General features: G+C 40.7%; 2 protein-coding genes across 2 annotated transcripts; one reads left to right on the top strand and one right to left on the bottom strand.

Annotated features, from left to right (window-relative positions):
• Nucleotides 1-1,833: 1,833 nt before the first annotated feature.
• Nucleotides 1,834-12,370, top strand: LOC135544539 (torsin-1A-like). The gene is made up of 5 exons (XM_064972229.1): nt 1,834-2,102; nt 7,743-8,008; nt 8,405-8,580; nt 8,999-9,126; nt 10,679-12,370. The coding sequence occupies exons 1-5, from the start codon at nt 1,922-1,924 to the stop codon at nt 10,921-10,923; spliced, it is 996 nt and encodes a 331-aa protein (XP_064828301.1). The 5' UTR covers nt 1,834-1,921; the 3' UTR covers nt 10,924-12,370.
• Nucleotides 12,371-16,905: 4,535 nt separating this feature from the next.
• On the bottom strand, nt 16,906-21,054 carry LOC135544540 (ribosome biogenesis protein NSA2 homolog). Its single transcript, XM_064972231.1, has 6 exons — nt 20,903-21,054; nt 20,194-20,381; nt 19,739-19,889; nt 18,893-19,072; nt 18,378-18,570; nt 16,906-17,429 (listed from the first exon to the last, which is right to left on the bottom strand). The coding sequence occupies exons 1-6, from the start codon at nt 20,903-20,905 to the stop codon at nt 17,362-17,364; spliced, it is 783 nt and encodes a 260-aa protein (XP_064828303.1). The 5' UTR covers nt 20,906-21,054; the 3' UTR covers nt 16,906-17,361.
• Between the last annotated feature and the right edge of the window lie 8 nt (nt 21,055-21,062).

Here is a 21,062-nt window from a genome sequence, read left to right as displayed (position 1 = left end):
CTGGCCTCTCTCCTCCTCACCAGCGTCATAATCAAAGGTATGATCAAGAGCCTCACATACACTATATCGTTTGGTCATTGTGCTGCCACAGATTGAAAAGGCCTCAAAAAAGCTTTATATACCAGAGCTGCGAGAAAGGTTCTATATTTTATTGAAACAACATTGTGATTGTTTGTGAGAATGCCAACAGGTGTGGTTCCTGTGGGGGAAAGATTCTATAGGGTTCTAAGATTCTAAGGTTCCCGTGGGGTTTGCCATGGAAGCCAAGATGGGGAGTGAGGTGTGTGTGTGTGCGCGCACACTCAAACACACATGCATGTGGGGGTCTGGGAGAGGAAGTGTGTCCATCTGATGAATGTGCATGTGCCTGAACTCAATGTTATACACTAATTGTAGTCTCACCCATTAATTTATTTTGACTGGGAACACCACAGTTGTACAAAAGGTAAATATAACACCCAAAATGTAAAGAAAATCATCAAAATGTATTTTGTGTGTTCAGATGCCCTGTGTGGACAAAGTTATGTAACCTGATGACAATCAGATTAAATGAACTACATTTGTCAGAGAGAGAACTTGTAAATCAGTCCAATTCGACTGGAACACAGCAGGAGTGTTAAAATGTACTTAAGTAGTGGTGGAAAAAGCCTTCATGCAAGTGTGATAAATGCTAAATATTTGGTCATGTGTCAAGTGTATGACGGGAGGGGTATATATGCCAGCTGAGCCTAAATTCTGCAATTGTGGTGCACCCGAACTTCTGAAGTGTCCTGTTTGGAGGAAGGAGACTGACGTAGTAAGAATAAGGGCTGTCCAGCACGTCTCCTATGCAGAGGCATTGAGAAGAGTGGAATAAAGGAGTGAAGTTGAAGAAATAATGGTAGTAGGAATAGAGACACATAGAGAAACCAGATAATATTCCTTGTCAACAGAGGGATCCTGACATGTTGCATGTCAAGAAGGTGAACTTTGTAGCGTTTATTGCATTGGTCATCAACTGCACTGCGCAAACAGAGGGGAACTCAGAGAAAATAGGCATCATTGTGAGTGCGGCTGAGCTTTATTTGAGACTCAAGGATTTGAGTGCCCTGTCCTTACAGGCACCTGAGCCTGTTGAGGGATCGCGCAATGGAATATATTTTGTTGTTTCAATGCCCCGTGCAGTAGGTGGCGTCAATACACCAATAGCTGTAGTTTGCCATAAAACTTTAAAGAAGAAGAAGGGGGGGGGGGGGGAAACGATGTTAAAATCATTACGTCATTGAGCTTCAGGTCGGGATGTCGGTGCTTCAGAAAGGTGCTTGTTCAAAACAACTGGGAACTAGGGAAAATACGAGGTCAAATCATGACGGCATTGATCTTCAGGACGCAGCTCAAGAAATAGTCCCGAATTCCGGAGTTGGAATTCCAAGTTGGAAGACCCGTCCTCGACTAACCTGTACCCCTGTATATAGCCTCTTTATTGTTATTTCATTGTGTTGCTTTTTATTTAGTTTTTTCTACTTTAATTAATTTAGTAAATGTTTTCTTAACTCTATTTTTTGAACTGAATTGTTGGTTAAGTGCTTGTAAGTAAGCATTTCACGGTTAAGTCTACACCTGTTGTATTCGGCTCATGTGACAAATATAATTTGATTTGATTCAAATGGATTTTTCTCAGCCTGAGTCTTTTTTTCCCACGAGTTCCCAGTTATCGTGAACGTAATGAAGTCTCAAGTCGAAGATGTTCGAGTGTTTCTTGTGTTTTGCATGTTACTGTTTAATAAAAAATAATCATCAAAAAAGGAAGTTGTTTGAACGCGACATTTGCTTTTGCTGTCGCATAATGATTACGTGGGAGGAAGGATCGTAGCTGATTTGCACTCCGTCTTTCCACTCTTAAATGATAAGCTAGGTAGCTACATTTTCATTTTAAGAGAAAATGAGAGTAACATACATATTGTATGTTTTGATATCGAGTGTACTTGTGAATGCGTTCGAACCAATCTCAACCACAATTGTCGGTGCGGGAGTAACATTAGGCCTAGCAGCAGTGGGGAAGAAAATGTACAATCATTTACATGAAAGTTGCGAGTCAAAATGGGTTGCTTTTAATTCAACAGGTATGTGTACAGCTAAACTATTAGATGGTTGAAGTGTTTGTTTACTTAGGCTATTTGATAATGTAGACACAGTCAATCCCTTTGCGTTTTAGTCATCCAATTGCATATTGATCTCCACCAATATACCATTGGCCTACTTTAGTGGGTCATGAAATATTGTGTGGTTGACGTGCAGCTTAAAAAAGAGAAAACAATACCTAAAATCTATAAATGTATAATTCTTGTGAAATGTACAGTACCAGTTAAAGGTTTGGACACCTACTGATTCAAGGGTTTTTCTTTATTTTACTATTTTCTCAATTGTAGAATAATAGTGAAGACGTCAAAACTATGAAATAACGCATATGGAATCATGTAGTAACCGAAAAAAGTGTTAAACAAATAAAAATGTATTTTATATTTGAGATTCTTCAAAGTAGCCACCCTTTGCCTTGATGACAGCTTTGCATTTTCTCAACCAGCTTCTTGAGGTAATCACCTAGAATGCATTTCAATTAACAGATATGCCTTGTTAAAAGTTCATTTGTAGAATTTCTTTCCTTGTGTTGTGCTGCGACAAGGTAGTGGTGGTATACAGAAGATAGCCCTATTTGGTAAAAGACCAAGTCCATATTATGGCAAGAACAGCTCAAATAAGCAAAGAGAAACGACAGTCCATCATTACTTTGACATTAAGTTCAGTCCATCCTAAAAATTTCAGTGCAGTCTAAAAAAACCATCACTCACTATGATGAAACTGTCTCTTATAAGGACCGCCACAGGAAAGGAAGACCTAGTGTTACCTCTGCTGCAGAGGATAAGTTCATTAGAGTTACCAGCCTCAGCAATTGCAGGCCAAATAAATGCATCACAAAGTTCAAGTAACAGAGACATCTGAACAACTGTTCAGAGGGGACTGTGAATCAGGCCTTCAAATCAAATTGTACTTGTCACATGCGCCAAATACAACTGGCCTTACAGTGAAATGCTTACTTACAAGCCCTCAATGCAGTTTTAAGAAAAATACCTACAAAATATTTAAATTAAAGTAACAAAATAAAAATAGTGAGGCTATATACAGGGGGTACCGGTACAGAGTCAATGTGCCGGTTATTCGAGGTAATTCAGGTAATAGGTACATGTGGGTAGAGTTATTAAAGTGACTATGCATAGATAATAAAATAGTAGCAGCAGTGTAAAAGAGGGGGAGCAATGTAAATAGTCTGGGTAGCCATTTGATTAGATGTTCAGGAGTCTTATGGCTTGGTGGTAGAAGTTGTTTAGAAGCCTCTTGGACCTAGATTTGGCGCGCCGGTACCGCTTGCTGTGCGGTAGCAGAGAGAACAGTATGACAAGGGTGGCTGGAGTCTTTGACATTTTTTAGGGCCTTCCTCTGACACCGCCTGATATAGAGGTCCAGGATGGCAGGAAGCTTGGCCCCAGTGATGTACTGGGCCGTACGTACTACCTTCTAGTGCCTTGCGGGCAGAGGCCGTGCAGTTGCCATACCAGGCAGTGATGCAACCATGCTCTCGATGGTGCAGCTGTAGAACCTTTTGAGGATCTGAGGACACATGCCAAATCTTTTCAGTCTCCTGAGGGGGAATAGGTTTGGTCCTGCTCTCTTTACGACTGTCTTGGTGTACTTGGACCATGTTAGTTTGTTGGTAATGTGGACACCAAGGAACTTGAAGCTCTCAACCTGCTCCACTACAGCCCCGTTGATAAGAATGGGGGTGTGCTCGGTCCTCCTTTTCCTGTAGTTCACTATCATCTTTGTCTTGATCATGTTGAGGGAGAGGTTGTTGTCCTGGCACCACACTGCCAAGTCTCTGACCTCCTCCCTATAGGCAGTCTCATCATTGTCGGTGATCAGGCCTACCACTGTTGTGTCATCGGTAAACTTAATTATGGTGTTTTTTTTATTTATTTAGAGGGTGGATCAGCTTAATATTGCGGAAAGAATGTTGCTTCTTATGTAATTGTCTGCATCATTTCCAATACCCCATATTTTTTTGGTAAATATATATATCCATACACGTATGCATATATATACATACACTTACCTATATAGACATACATACTTTTTAAAAGAATATACCTTTATTATTATTCCCCGCAAACCCTACCGCTGATCCCCCAATTGAAGTAAACTAATAAACACTTCTGCTTCTACCTTCAATCCATACACCTTATACACATTCTGTAGACACAGTCTACTTTACAATAGTTGTCTCTTGTTTGTTCTTAGTCCTTCCTCTATTTCTGATGTCCATCCAGTTTGTTTTCTATTTGTAACTATGCTATTTCACAAAAGTTCCGAACCTATATAGATTTTATAGATACCGTATGCTTTACATTGTTTATCTTGTTATTAGTCCCACCATTCAGCTCCATTCAACCCCTCCCATCTGTCTCTCAACATCATCCATTTTGGATTTCTACTTGCCATATATTTTTCAACTGTGCTGTGATGCTTCACAAAATAATTGAACCTTCCTATTCTCATAGCTTCTACAGATTGTAAATTAAAAATATATTTTTTTGCTAAAATAATTATATTATTGATCGATTGACTATGGCTTTTCAAATCACCCAGTATTGCTATCTGTAGTGTTAGTTCTAGACAAATGTTGCAATTCTTCAGCCAATCCTGGACCTGTGACCAAAAATAAGCTACATATGGACAATACCAAAATAAATGATCTAATGACTCTGCCTCCTCACAGCAGAATCTGCAGAGCTGGGAAGATTGTATCTCCCATATGTATAAAATTCTATTAGTTGCAAGAATTTTGTATAGTCATTTATATTGAAAAATGTGAAGTTTTGAATCCGGCGTTGTTTTGCGTATCAATTCATAAACCATGTGCCACGGAATGGGTACATCCAAAATCTCTTCCCAACTATTTTGCAATTTATATGGCACAGCTGTCAGTTTTTTGGTCCTTAAATGAAATTGGTATATGTTTTTATTTATCACACTTTTCTTTAACCATTTATGTTCTTTAATACAGGGCCGACATACAAGTTCCTTACTTTTTTCCCCCTTCTACTTGCCTCTTCCATTTTTGTGGTAATGCTGCAATTAATTGGTTGTAATTTCCATATGTCTATGTTAGCTGCATGTGTGACATAACTCCACCAGTCCTATTTATGATATCATTCACAAAAATTATACCTTTGTTAAAAATTTCTTTGATAAATACAGTTGTTTTTAATCAATTAGTATATTTGAATTTAACCACAATATTTGTTGTACTATTTGTTCCGTCCTTTCAGGTGGATTAAACTGAAATTGCAACCAACTTTCTAAGGTTTGTTTAAAAAATAAAGATATTTTGGAGATATATTTCCTTTTCAAACAACCGAAAGTAAGCAGGTGTAATCTGAATAAAGGAAAAGGCCCTTCCTGAATATAGGATGAGACATTCGTACCAATTGACTAGAGAACCAGTTTAGATTTAAGTTTAACTTTTGTATGACTGATGCCTTTAGTGACCGGTCTAATGCTTTAAGATTTAATAATTTCTTCCCACCGAATTCATATTCGTTATATAAATAGGCCCATTTAATTTTATCTGGTTTGCCGTTCCAAATAAAATTTGGATGTTATATGCCAGTTTGCAACTACAGTAGTAGTGGTAATGCACCTTAAAGTTGGTTGCCAACTGCCATATAAAGAACAAAGAAGAGGCCTGAAGGAGGAGAGATTACTAGAAACAAATTTTTACCCTTTTATCTGTGGATTAATTGTCGGGGTAGAGGACCTTGTGCATTTCTGGTAAAATAACAACCCAATGTTTATATCCCAGGACAAATTAGCTAGCAGCCGCTAGCTAAATTGCCATTTAATGTTTTAATGCTTGGCAAACTCAACATGCGCACGAGCGGTCTGGTCGGCATGTAACTGTACACGCGCTAAATAAGAGCCCCAAAGTGGAGGTGTCATAAAACCCATAAAACCTAGGGGTCAAACAGGGAAATGGTTCCAATCATTTTTCTACCATTTCTTCCCCGTAAGGTATTTTAGAAATCTGAAAATAAGGACTGTGTTTCGTGTAGGCTTACCCTGGCATGATGTTTTGATAACCATGTAAATCTTTCGGACAAGGTGACTTTTATCAATATATTTGGCTCTATTTACTCATAGATTCAAAAATGCTAATTAGCATCAAAGTACACAGGCAAAAAAATCCCTGCAAGCTCCTGCACATTATCTCTAGCTGACACCTTTGCTGTCAGGTGTTGTGTCCATTTCAAACCCACACAAGACAGTTAAGAGAATTGTCTATTTAAAGAAACGTTGCCAATTTATTCATTACTACATTTAGCTAACATTAGATTGTTAATCCAGGGATTCTTACTTGGGCCTCGATTCGATTTGGCAGACTTGGCCATATCATCATGGCATTTGTAATTCTTAATGATATCCACATTAGCAGCAAATTAGCATTTCATTTCGGAGGGGGGTAATACAGGTGAATATATTGATAAAAGTTACCTTGTCCTAGAGAGATTTACATGGTTATCAAAATGTCACGCCAGGGTAAGTCTTCACTGAAACACAGCCCTTATTTTACACCCTTATTCTACTATAGCCTACACGCCAATCGCCAAACAGGCAGAAAAATCAATCCACTGAGGTAGGACAACGTCAAAGTTTAATTCACTTTGAGAAAAACTGCGAAATGGGAAGGGAGGGCCTGATAAGTAATATTTGGGAAATATTTGGTGAAGTGGTAGTGTTGTTATCACCGGCTATGTTATGTGTGATGATTGTGAGGCGCTATACAAATTTGACAGTTACAAGAAAGGGACTTCAAATAGGCCTATGCACGTGAAGGGAACTGTAACCTAGGCTACTGTTCAGATGGGTTGAATGGAAACTGAAATCTGGACACTGACTAGTCTATAACCATTGACATAGCCTTAATAGTAACTCCTGCCGATTTAAGCATTTGCTTGCAGTAAAATTATACACTAAATGTAGGCACAATTTTGACTCGGGAACAGGAGTGGAGAAAAATTATTTCAGCATCTTGAGAGAATGCGAATGCTTAGTTAGCACCTCTACAGCCGGTATCTATCTTTATCAGCATCATAAGCTATTTAAACCACATAAAAGATGCATCCAAGCCCAACTGATGTCGCATTAGGAACATTTTGGGTCATTTTCACAGCTAAACGTCTTTCCTTCACGAAAGAGGCAGAGATGACAGAGAGAACTTTACTGATGTCAACTAGATTGAAGCATTAATTCTGGTGAGCAAGAGTTTATTCCTCCAATGCAACATATGACAGAAGAGAAGTTGCATGTATCTAATTGTAGGAGTTTACCAACAAATCGCCTACCAAAATGTCTGAAATTATAAGCAGAAACAAAGCCTAAATCAGTCCAAAAAAAAAGATCCTTCCACCATCTCTGACAGTAGCCTACAGCGGATCTTCTATATTAGCAGGTTAGGGTCGAGTGCTGGCCACAGATTTTCACTTTATCACATATAGTGATATCACCACTAGCCTACTCAGCAGCTAGGTCCTACATGCTTAACATGTTATGAATATAACCACCTGTTATTTGTATAGAAATAATGGTGGTGTATTCATAGCACGTCCCATTCATTAACACTTAATAATCAACTCCTTCCCTGTCATCAGGTTTGGAAGTGGCCCTAGATCAGAAGCTGTTTGGTCAACATGTTGCCTCCAGAGTCATCCAGAAAGCTGTAACGGGTTTCATGAACAATAAAAACCCTAAAAAGTCCCTGGCGCTCTCTCTGCATGGCTGGACTGGCACAGGGAAGAACTTAGTCAGCCAGTTGATAGCTGAAAACATCTACAAGGAGGGCATGGCCAGCAGTTTCGTCCATCAGTTTGTGTCTACAGCTCACTTCCCTCATCTGAGTCAGATTGAGAACTACAAGGTAAAACAAGTATTTTGTAATATTGAAATACAATATACTACCTTGCAACCGTGGCAGGGAAATTCTCAATGGAGAATTAGGCTGTAAAAAAACTATTATGCATATTCTATATTGGGGTATTCAAATCTTGCCCTACAAGTTCCAGAGTACTGATGGTTTTCTGTTCTACCTGATTATTAATTGCACCCACCTGGTGTCCCAGGTCTAAATCAGTCCCTGGGGAAGAATGGAAATAAGACATTTGAACTGGCTTCAAGGTCCAGATTTGAATTTGATGGTTCTATATGATACAGAATGTATAGCTGAAAATAATTTTTAAATGTATTTTGCGGCTATGCTGTAAAACTGTCTTCACTGCTGTAGATAAGTCTTTAAACTGTTGAGACCATCCCTCAGTCTCAGCTGCAGCAGTGGATCAAAGGCAACGTCACCAACTGCCCACGTTCCATGTTCATCTTTGACGAGATGGACAAGATGCATCCTGGCCTAATCGACTGTATAAAGCCCTACTTGGATTACTACGAATATCTGGACGGGGTCTCCTACCGCCAAGCCATCTTCATCTTCCTCAGGTAGGCCAGACAGACCAGCAGTGTGCGATAAGAATTCATGTGTTGTTTTTGGAGACTTTAGAATTTTTTAAACTGGACTTACATTCAAATACAGTATAGTAGTCATCCATCATCCTATCTTTCCCACAACTTAGCTGAAAATCAGCTGTGAATCAGATACGGAACCACAAAATTAAAGTTGAGTTACTTCAGATTTTGCAAATAAAATCACCACGCGGACCACCTATTGGGGAACCCTGACGTAGGCCCGACATGACCCTAATGCATTTATAAACTACCCAATATCCGGACCAGTGAAAATTCTGTTCTCTCTAGTAGATTTTTGGCCAACAGGTCTGACCGGGCCAGTGAGAAGAAGAAAACCCCCCACTTTGGACCACTTTTAATATCTACTAGTTTGTTTTGCTCATCTCCATAGCAATGCTGGAGGAGAGCACATCACGCAGGTGGCTCTGGACTTCTGGAAAGCAGGCCGAGACCGAGAGGAGATCAAGCTGCAACACTTAGAACCAGCTCTCTCCCTGTCCGTGTTCAACAACAAGCAGAGTAAGCCACCTCTTTGCCGTCCTTTAGGGCTGTAGCCGAACTTATGCATTTTGGTAACCCTTTTCCATATTTAACAAATCATATACTCTATGTTCAAAAGTTTGTAGACACCCCTTCAAATTAGTGGATTTGGAAATTTCAGCCACACCCGTTGCTGACCGGTGTATACAATCGAGCACGCAGCCATGCATTCTCCACAGACAAACATTGACAGGAAAATGGCCTTAATGAAGAGCTCAGTGACTTTGTCATAGGATGCCACCTTTTCAACAAGTCAGTTTGTCAAATTTCTGCCCTGCAAGAGATGCCCTGTTCAACTGTAAGTGCTGTTATTGTGAAGTGGAAATGCTTAGGCGCAAGAACGGCTCAGCCGCGAAGTGGTAGGCCACACAGGCTCACAGAACGGGACCGCTGAAGTGCGTAGCCCGTAAAAATAGTTTGTTCTCGGTTGCAACACTCACTACCGAGTTCCAAACTGCCTCTGGAGCAATGTCAGCACAAGAGCACTTCGTCGGAAGCTTCATGAAATGGGTTTCCATGGCCGAGCAGCCGCACACAAGCCTAGGATCACCATGCGCAATGCCAAGTGTCGGCTGGAGTGGTGTAAAGCTCACCGCCTTTGTACACTGGAGTGGTGGAAACACGTTCTCTGGAGTGATGAATCACGCTTCAACATCTGGCAGTGCGACGGACGAATCTGGGTTTGGCGAATGCCAGGAGAAAGCTACCTGGCCGAATGCATAGTGGCAACTGTAAAGTTTTGTGGAGGAGGAATAATTGTCTGGGGCTGTTTTTCATGGTTCTGGCTAGGCCCCTTAGTTCCACTAAAGGGAAATCTTAACGTTACAGCATGCAATGACATTCTAGACGATTCTGTGCTTCCAACTTTGTGGGAACAGTTTGGGGAAGGCCCTTTCCTGTTTCAGCATGACAATGTCCCTGTGCACAAAGCGATGTCCATACAGAAATGGTTTGTCGAGATTGGTGTGGAAGAACTTGACTGGGCTGCACAGAGCCCTGACCTCAACTCCATCGAACACATTTGGGATGAATTGGAACACCGGTTGCGAGCCAGGCCTAATCTCCCAACATCAGTGCCTGACCTCACTAATGTACATGGCTGACTGGAAGCAAGTCCCCGCTGCAAGGTTCCAACATCTAGGTGAAAGCCTTCCCAGAAGAGTGGAGGCTCTTATAGCAGCAAAGGGGGATCAAATCCATATTAATGCCCATATATTTGGAATGAGATATTTGACGAGCAGGTGTCCACATACTTTTGGTCATGTAGTGTATGTTTCGCTTAGGTTAAGATTTTTCCCTTTGTTACTAAGCCTGGAGTTAGAAGACTTGGGATGTTATTGGAGACTTTTCAGTCCTTCAGTACAAAGATGACCTGTGTTTTATATCTCTATTCTGTCCATCTGCCTTTCTTGCCCCTGCCTATCTTATGACTATCCTTACCCCCGAGGCACTTGTGTACATCTGAGAGGAATTGGTGGTAGCGTCTTCTTGCCCATCTTATGACTGTCCCCCCCCCTCCCTTTCTGTGTAGGTGGGTTGTGGCACACCAGTCTGATAGACAAGAACCTAGTTGACTTCTTCATCCCTTTCCTGCCTCTGGAGTACAGACATGTGCTGCTGTGTGGCATGGCAGAGATGTCCGCCAAGGGCCTGGAGCCCGACCAGGACGTGGTTGACCAGATGGCCAGAGAATTGGTCTATTTCCCCAAGAGTGATAAGATCTTCTCCGTCAATGGCTGCAAGACCATCGGCGGCAAGCTAGATTACTACACATAGTGTGTGTTTGAGATCGACCAAGTTGCTGCCGGCGGTTGCAGACTGACCAATCTAATCATAATGAGTAGTAATTTAGGATGAAAGGTGGTTTGTCGGTCTGATCAGTCTGTCTGCAGTTGCTGACTGTAATGTAGACGATCTCAGAGGGAACAGCTACTGTATCTATCTACCTCCTACTCTACTGTGAGCTCTTTCTTAATGAGAACATCTCCGCCAGTCGGGGTGAAGTCAGTGACTGAACCCAGAAAGGGAATGATGACCTGCCCCCCAGGTCTCCCAATGTCAACACAACCATGTGGAGGACATCAACGGTCTCTCTCTGATGGCACTCCCTGAAGATGAACCAATGTACTACTGAGAGAGGGGAGGTTGAATTGAAGGAGATAAAAAAAATCACACAGGGAAGTGTTTAAAGTTATCATTTTTATCCAATCAATGTGCTTGATCCTAATTTATATATTCTGTAAATGAGAATCTCCAAAAACTATATATTTTTTTTCAGGGAATTCTGCTGCACATGAACTCAGTGGCAATTGAAAACTAGTTGTATATTAGAAACAAATGTGGTTTAAAGCTACAATCTGTAATAATTTGTGAAATCAAACGGCAGCCCTGCCACTCGGTTTGCTGTTAATCTTAGGGATACCAGGGCCAGAGAAGTGTAACCACTCTCTCCAAATGAGTGTGCTATGGATGCAAGTCCATGAGATCAATGTGATAGTTAAATTCTTCAAAATCAATGTGTAAATATTGTTAATTGAAATAAGAATTGATCAGCTGTAACTTGCAGATTGCACCTTTTTTAATTGTCATTAAACATGAAATATTGTGCATTTGTGGTGCACGGGATGCCCATAAATTGTGTATTTTATATCTGTCGTCAATACAGACATGGAAATATCCACCTTAAAATGTACATCTATTTTGCCTTTGTTTTTTATCCTTACTCATTCACCAGAAGCATTGTGTACATTTACTGTGCAGTCCACACATTTTTTCATTTTTCACTTATTTCAAGATTGATCCAGATTTGTCCTAAATCATTTAATTGAGTAGCCCAACAGCCCTGTGTCTGTAAATTTAATGTATTTAAAAAAAAAAGATATATATATATATATATAGCTTAATTACAATGAAACAATTATGTTTTTTTGTACAATTGTATACTGTGCCTTACAGTTGGCATGCAGTTACTGTTCTCAATCTAAACAATGCACAAGAAAGTATTACAGGAAGGAAGGTTCACTATTTTTCAGTCAAATGTTTTTATGTAGTGAAAATCTGTTTTTGTTTGACTTTTGTTTGAGTACATGCAGTGGTATAAAGTACTTAAGTAAAAATGTTTTAGAGTACTACCTAAGAAGTTTTCTTTTGTATCTGTTCTTTACTATTTGTATTTTTGTCATTTTTTTATTTCACTACATTCCTAATGAAAATTATGTCTGAGTATTGGAGTCTGCCGCTGGCCATCAGAACATTTTTCAAACAAGAAAATGATGCCATCTGCTTTGCTTAATATAAGGAATTTGAAATTATTTTGACTCTTGATACTTACATATATTATATAGTATATTTAGAACCAAATAATTTTAGACTTTTCCTCAAGTAGTATTTTACTGGATGACTTTTACTTGAGTAACTTTCTATTAAGGTATCTATACTTTTACTCAAGTATGACAAATGGGTACTTTTTTTATACCACCGATTACATGACATATCAAAAAGGTTAAAGGAGATGTAAGAACTCCTACTCTCTTCTTCCACCTGGTGGTCTTGAAGAACGGGACCGTAGCACTACTACCAGTCTGATGGTAAAAGATGTCAGAGGATTGGTTGCAATAGAAACACAAAATGAGGGGATTGATCATCAGCTAAACTGATCCTAGGTCAGCACTCATTACCAGCAAAACATCCTATTTCAGAATTAAAGCGTCTCTGATTAGGAGTGCATATTGAATAAGATTACATGGGCCGTGAGGGACCTAATCTTAGATAAGTCTCCTACTCTTAGACTCTATGAAAATGGGTCCAGATCTAAGCGTCTGTGGAAATTTGGCAATGTTGACAAAGTCAAAAGCTAGTTCCATGTTCAGTTTACCTGTGACAATGAGGGAGTGGAGCTCACTGTCAGAGAAGTTATGACGTAAAAAGTCATTCTTATTAACACAGGTGTTGTGCCCTTGGTGGAAGTAATCTGCAGCAGGGAAGAGGAAGGTAGCAGAGTGATTGACAGCTAGCTGGGTCTGGGTTCTGTTGTCGCTGGGGAACATGAGGAGGAAGGCGACTCCTGGGTAATGTGGAGCAGGTGATGTTGAAGCTGTGGCCCCATAACACCTTTGGCCCCTAGAGCCCCCTCCCACTGGGGCAGTTAGGGCGTTCTTAGGCTGTAGCAGTAGATCTGAGCAGATCACCTCAGCATAGGATGCTACTGAACCAAAATCAATTACTTGGCATCCTTTCTACATATGTGGACAGTCTTGCCAATTTAGACTGTGCTGAGGAATATTTTTTGCTCTGCTCAGCCTAGGAGTTATTTTCTCCACTCATACAGAAGTAATAAAGGCATAGTGCACATGAGAGAGATTTGTCAGGGGGTTCTGTCAGGGGGTTCTGCAACACCTTCAGCACCCCGAATTCCAGAGGCTATGTGCTTGTGTAAAGTATAAAACAATTAAAACTATTTTTATTGTCACATACACATTATAGGTGCAGTGAATTGTGTTGTTTTACAGGGGCAGCCATAGAAGTACAGCGCCCCTGGAGCATTAGGGTTAAGTGCCTTGCCCAAAGGCACATTGACAGATTTTTCACCTTGTCAGCTCGGGTATTTGAACCAGCAACCTTTCGTTTACTGTCAGAACACTCACCCCTGGCCCAATGCTACTTTAACCGTTAGCTCCGAGGGTATTGTCTGTAATAATCATATACACATAGAATTGAATTCCATTGTTTGCACTGAAACTGTCAGCCTTAGAAAGAAGCCCACTGTGGGCAGCCCACTCAGTACCATTGACTCAAATGTAAATGTCACTGACGTCTACCTAGGGTTAGCCTCACAGAATAGCACTAAAAACTTCCAGAGGTTTGAGACTGGGATGGAAGTTCACCTTCCAACAGGATAATGACCCTAAGCATACTGCTAAAGCAACACTAGAGTGGTTTAAGGGGAAACATTTGAATGTCTTGGAATGGCCTAGTCAAAGCCCAGACCTCAATCCAATTGAGAATCTGTGGTATGACTTAAAGATTGCTGTTACACCAGCAGAACCCATCCAACTTGAAGGAGCTGGAGCAGTTTTGCCTTGAAGAATGGGCAGAAATCCCAGTGGCTAGATGTGCCAAGCTTATAGAGACATACCCCAAGAGAATAGTTACGCATGTGCAAGTTTTCCGGGTTTTTTTGTCTTATGTTTGTTTCACAAATATTTTACATCTTCAAAGTGGTACAACCCCCCCAAAAAAAATCCATTTTAATTCCAGGTTGTAAGGCAAAAAAATAGGAAAAATGCCAAGGGGGATGAATACTTTCATAAGCCACTGTAGGCCACTCAGGAACATTCAATGTTGTCTTGGTAAGCAACTCCAGTGTATATGTGGCCTTGTGTTTTCAGTTATTGATCTGCTGAAAGGTGAATTTGTCTCCCAGTGTCTGTTGAAGTCTAAACCATGTTTTCCTCTAGGATTTTGCCTGTGCTTAGCTCTATTTCTCTAGTCCTCGCTGATGACAAGCGTACACATAACGTGATGTAGCCAGCACCATGCTTGAAAATATGAAAAGTGGTACTTGATGTGTTTTATTGGATTTGCCCCAAACAACACTTTGTATTCAGGACATAAAGTTAATTTCTTTGCCACATTTTCAGTTTTACTTTAGTGCCTTATTGCAAACAGGATGCATGTTTTGTCATGTTTTAATTCTTTACGGGATTTCTTCTTTTCACTCTGTTATTTAAGTTAGTATTGTGGAGTAACTACAATGTTGTTTCATCCTCAGTTCTCTCCTATCACAGCCATTACACTCTGTAACTGTTTTAAACTCGCCAGAGAGAAAAAAAAAATAGGCCTCATGGTTAAATCCATGAGCTGTTTCCTTCCTCTCCAACAACTGAGTTAGGAAGAAAGGCTGTATCTTTGTAGTGACTGGGTGTATTGATACACCATCCATGTGTCATTTCACCATGGGATATTCAATGTCTGCTTTTTTAATTTTTTACCCAACTACCAATAGGTATGCTTCTTGGCAAGGCATTGGAAAACCTCCCTGGTCTTTGTGGTTGAATCAGTATTTGAAATTCACTGCTTGACTGAGGGACCTTACAGATAATTTTATTTGTGGGGTACAGCGACGAGGTAGTAATTCTAAAAATCATGTCAAAGACTATCATCGCATACATACAGAGTGAGTCCATGAAACTTGAGACTTAAGCACATTTTTACTCCTGAACTAATTTAGGCTTGCCGTAACAAAAGGGTTTGAAAACTTGACTCACGACATTTCATTTTTTATTAATTTGTAAAAAAACATAATTACACCTTGACGTTATGGGGTATTGTGTGTAGGCCTGTTTAATCTCAATTTAATCCATTTTAAATTCAGGCTGTAACAACAAAATATGGAAAAAGTGTATCTGGGGAAGGGTACAAAACCATTTCTAGAGTGCAGTTTCCAAGAGCACAGTCATCTCCTTCATTGGGATATTGAAAAAGCATGGAACTACCCAGACTCTGCTTACAGCTGACCGTCCGACCCAACTGAGAAACTGGGCAAGAAGGACTTGGGTCAGGGAGGTGGCAAAAAACCCAACAGTCTCTACAGCACTTCACCAATCTGGGCTTTATGGGAGAGTGGCCAGATGGAAGCCACTCCTGAGAAACATGACAGCAAACCTGGAATTTGCATAAAAGCATGTGAAAGATGGGGAAAAAAGCTAAAGATTATGTTGTCTGATGAGACAAAAATTGAACTCTTTGGCCTGAATGCAAATCACTATGTCTGGCGAAAACCACACAGCTCATCTCCCGTTGAACACTATCCCTTTACATGAAGCATGGTGGTGGCAGCATCATGCTATGGTGGTGCTTTTCAGCCACAGGGACTGAAAAGGACAGAGGGAACAATGAAGAGAGCCAAATACAGCCAATTCCTTGAAGAGAACCAGCTTCAGAATGCAAACGACGGACTAGGGCGAAAATGTACGTTCCAACAGGATAATGACCACAAGCTGATACAGACATACCAAAGACAGCAAAGCTGTAATTCCCGCCAAAGGCGCTTCTACAAAGTATTTACAGCATGCCTGTGAATACTTATGTAAATGAGATATTTATGTATATCATTTTCAATAAATTTGGAAAAATATTTATGGGCTAGTGTGTGTAGATGGGCCTGGGGGGAAAAAATAATTTAGGCTGCAAGAAAATGTGGAATAAGTCAAGGGGTATGAATACTTTCTGAAGGCACCAACACAGCCCTACATGCAGTAACACAGTTGTATATCAGTTTAACACTACAATTTCAGCACAAACACATGCGTTTAAGTGTAAAAGAGCCCTACATACACTAAAAACAGCTGTATTACATTTAAGTAATTTAGGTATCTGCTCAACAGCAGATACCTAGTTGTTGAGCAGATACCTAGTTGGCTAGGGGATTTGAACCAGCAACCTCTTGGTAACTGGCCCAACGCTCTTAACCGCTCGGCTACCTGCCGCCCTGTATATTAGTGTAGCACAGCCCTACATACAATACAGGTGTATCACTATAAGACTCCTACCTGTACTCCAGTAGATGAGCACCAGTATCACTGCAGGTATGACATGTGTCTCAAACTGTGGCTCCACTGTGTTGGCCTGCTCGGAGTTGTGGAGGGGACTAGTATATCTTGTTACATTATCCCTTTCTCACGTTAATAGCACCATCCATTTTCAAGTTTACTGCTCTTTCAAGTATTCTGACCGGAAAAAAACACTGGAAACTTCTCAGAGCAGTCAAAAACAATTTATATAACAAATGTATGACAAAAGCACAACCCCTTATATTTAGTCACACATACCTTTGAGCATGTTTTAGTATTTAGTTACAAGACACCTTCTAGCAAAATACTGCATCTGATCTTTTCTGTGTTTTCTTGATTTTCTCCACAGCTGAACACACATGGTTTATTCCCAGATGTTTCAGTGTTCCTGGTCTGGTCTGTTATTCCATGCCAGCCATAGCCTTGGCTGTATGTTACAGGCACAGTCTATATTGATGGGGTTGTTTCCCAGACACAGATTAAGTCTAGTCCTGGACTATTAAAAAAACACGGGAAAATCTCCATTAAATTCTCATTTCCCAGACACAGATTAAGTATAGTCCTGGAGTATAAAAAAACACGGGAAAATCTCCATTAAATTCTTTTTAGTCCAGGATTTGGACCGTCCCATCGAGTTCTTAATTTACACCAGCAGTACAGCATTAATGCAGCCATCGTTCTCTGGGTTATTCGTCACCTGGGCGTATTTACCTGAAGAGAAGAGAAATAAATGAGATATTTTAATCACTACACTTCAGAAGTTGAATAAGGTTGTGTCTACACTTGACACTTACATGTGATTTCTGCTATCAGAATACAAAGATCACATTGAAAAGACATGTCTAGACACAAAGGTCGCTTTGTGGTCTGACTGTGTTCAGATCTAGCTGACCACTTCAGAAGGTAGTCAGAGATGCATTGTGTTTGGATTTCTCCTCAGTCTGGATGGAATCAGGCTTCCGAAAAAGCATACAGTGGGCAATGTCATCAGAACTCCTCCCACAAGTCTCCAGAAAACGTGCGTTTTGGGACCCGAGAGGCACCCTTTCAATATAACGTTGGAGGAAATATGTTCCTAGCGTGTAAGGAACGTGTTTGCTGGCCTCATAAATGCTAAGAAAAGCAGCCAAAAAATGCTCAACATATGGGAACTCCTTCAAAACAGTTGGAAAATCATTCCTCATGAAGCTGGTTAAGAGAATGCCAAGAGTGTGCAAAGCTGTCATCAAGGCAAAGGGTGTCTACTTTGAAGAATCTCAAATATAATATATTTTGGTTACTACACTTTTTCAGTTACTACATGATTCCATGTGTTCTTTCATTGTTTTCATGTCTTCACTATTATTCTACAATGTAGAAAATAGTAAAAAAAATAAAAAACCCTGGAATGAGTAGGTGTGTCCAAACTTTTGACTGGTACTGTGTACACAGATGTAGCCTAGTGGTGTACTAATTTGTATTTAACCTTTATTTAACTACACAAAACAGTTAAGAACAAATTCGTATTTACAATGACATCCTACGAAGCATGTTTAATGGAGAATCTCCATAGAAAGTGCTTTTTAGTCTAGAACTAGGCTTAATGTGTGGCCGGGAAGCTGTCCCATACTGATCCAGATAAATATCAATAGACATTTGAGAGGATAGGAGATATCTCACCCCAGATGACCTTTCCCCCCTGCGTGACCAGGCCCAGCTCGCTGACGTTGACCTCTACCACGGTTCCCTTGGTGATGACCCCCAGAGTGGTGTAAAGGGGTGACGAGGGATTCTTCTTCACCCCCAGAATAGGCAGACAGAATGTGGCCTTCAGCTCCGGGTGGGTCACATGGGCCTTCTTGAACCGTAGACCCTGGAGAGAGGGAAGGGCAGACGATGGTGGGACATTTATTTCAGGTAATTTAGGTTGTTTACCTCTTCAAACCCGCAGGAGGAAGTTTGTGAATGACCGATGCTCCCCAAGGAGCAAGTAAGTCAATTTAGTTTTTTAACCTAATCTGGTTGATTGCACTGGTTGTAACTAAGTCTCTCTACATAGTCTGCTAAATGACAAAAATGTAGTCAAAGTTCCTCTGATTTTCACAGTGATAAAAAGGGTGTTTACATATCAGAGTTTCAATCCAACATTGCTATATACACTGTTTGCTAGTGAGTAGTGTTTCTTTCCTCCTTACCATGGGTCTGATGAAGCGTTCATATTTGGGAGGCTTGCGGGTGAAGTTGTCGCCTACGAAGCACACTTTGGTGACCATCCTCTTCCAGGCCTTCTTCTGCCTCTTACCCGTACGGATGACTTTGAGCACCTCCGTCTCCCCTTGGGCTCGAACCTTGGGCAGGGGCACCTCCCATTTACCCTACAGGAAGAAACACAAGATTAAATCAGAATATATCAGGACACCAGTTGTTAACTAAACTGGCTTGGGCTTTGCACACTTAGGGACAATTTCATTGAAAGTGCATGTTAATCCAGGACTAGGTTTAATGGGATTGAGGGAAAACAGTCTACAGTATTACATTGACATTTGAAACAATTAATCTGACCATAGTAGACATGCCATCCTTGAATCATTTTTATGAGTACCATTTCAACGCCGCGGCGCCAATCCCTGCCCTGCGGACCTCACGACGGCACACGTGCAACACCCACACTGCTCAAATCATAGGCAAATGCACTTTTTTTTGCCTAATAATGATGTTGGCAGAAGACTGGCTCAGTAGGAATGGCAGACTGTTATAGGTCCGTATGGGGTCAGTCAACTCCCTCCTCAGGAAGTTGGAGCAATTGGCTGTATTTTTTCCTAGCCCAAGTTTTCTTGATTGGCCCAGTTTTCGTACCGGAGTACTTTGACCTCAAATTGTTTGCATGGTATGCAAAATGCATGCCGGTTGGCAATAGATAGGGTTAACCTAGGTGTTGTTCCCTTCTATATGAGATCATATGGCCAGGCACTATTACCTGTCTTCAGTGGGACATGGTGGCGAAAACACAAACAAGTAAAAGAAAGGCATTGAATACTCACAGCCTTCTCTTTCCTCTTCTGTTTGATCATGTTGGAGAGGATCTTGGCGCGGGACTGTCCCTCTCTGTCGAGCAGGTAGGCTGGTACTGCTCCCTCAGGAGTCTTGTCATCGTTCTTCTGCTTGGTCTTCCTCTGCTCGTGCATCTTGAGGCTGTGGTAAGACAAGTGGTGTTGACACCAATAGGTCAACAAACGTTTTGGATTGGTGACAATGGCATATGCCGTTTCAATCAATATTTTGACAATAGCAATTACTGGAGGATGTCTTAATTACTATGTCATAACCAAGGAATTTGTTTAAAAATAGGACATTAAACCTATCATGTCCCTGAACCTAAATCCTAAGAGTCAACTCTTCACGCTATAAAGGAGCCCATTGGTTTATCTACTGTAGTGTACTACACTACTGCACTACTGTAGTGTGTACTACTCATCTATGGCTATACTGTACTTACGTCTTTTTCATCTGGATCTTCTCAGAGTGCCTCTGTTTGTGGTATAGTTTGGCCTTCAGACCAATCATCTTCCTGGCTTTGTGTGACCGCTCATGAGCCTCACGGCTCTCCTTCTTCCTCTTCCTCTCCTGGTGGTCCAGGCGTTGGCCATGGCGCTTGCGATGTAACTCGATGTGCTCGTTCTGGGGCTGAGGTAGGAGGCACATTTTAATCGTTTATTTAAGGCTTTCTGAATGTATTAAGTCAACAAACATCAGAATAAAATGAATGATTTCTGTACATTAATTTCCAAGGTGGGCTTAATCTAATTGATCAAACATCCTTAAAATATGTTTGGCATGACAGCGCGAACATATGTGGGACCATATAGCTGACAGATTAGTTAGCTGGCTACCTAGGCTAAGGCAATGTCAAAACAATTCAGACCAGCGGGTGTATTCATAATAATTTCGTTCAAATAAATGAACTATAACGTTAATTTATTGTCCAGAGCAGTTTGACCAACGTTATTCTAGACACTGCATGTGGTCGGATCGATGCAATTCAACCAAGACCAATGTCTTCCATCACAATGTCAAAAGACAATTCTTGGTTGAATTGCAGCTCGGAGTCGGATGTCTGCCACATGTTGCTAGCCAACTTCGTATGCTAGAAGATTTCCATATCAAATTATGTATCATAAAGAACGTGAAATATGTGTATAGCTTACCATTTTGTGTATTGAAAGTTACGTATTCAGATACGATACTTATTTGATGGAACTTATTGTCTCAAATGTTGATTTTTTTCGTAGTTTTTGCAGAGGCTTGGGTCGTTGGTGTTATTTTCCGAAGCCAATATTTTAGAGGAAGTATGTGATGGGAGTGTCC

Source organism: Oncorhynchus masou, chromosome 8 (assembly GCF_036934945.1).
Source record: "Oncorhynchus masou masou isolate Uvic2021 chromosome 8, UVic_Omas_1.1, whole genome shotgun sequence".
Lineage (NCBI taxonomy): Eukaryota > Metazoa > Chordata > Actinopteri > Salmoniformes > Salmonidae > Oncorhynchus > Oncorhynchus masou.
The sequence above is the reverse complement of the archived record's forward strand: the minus strand, read 5'-3'. Positions and strand labels throughout refer to the sequence as shown.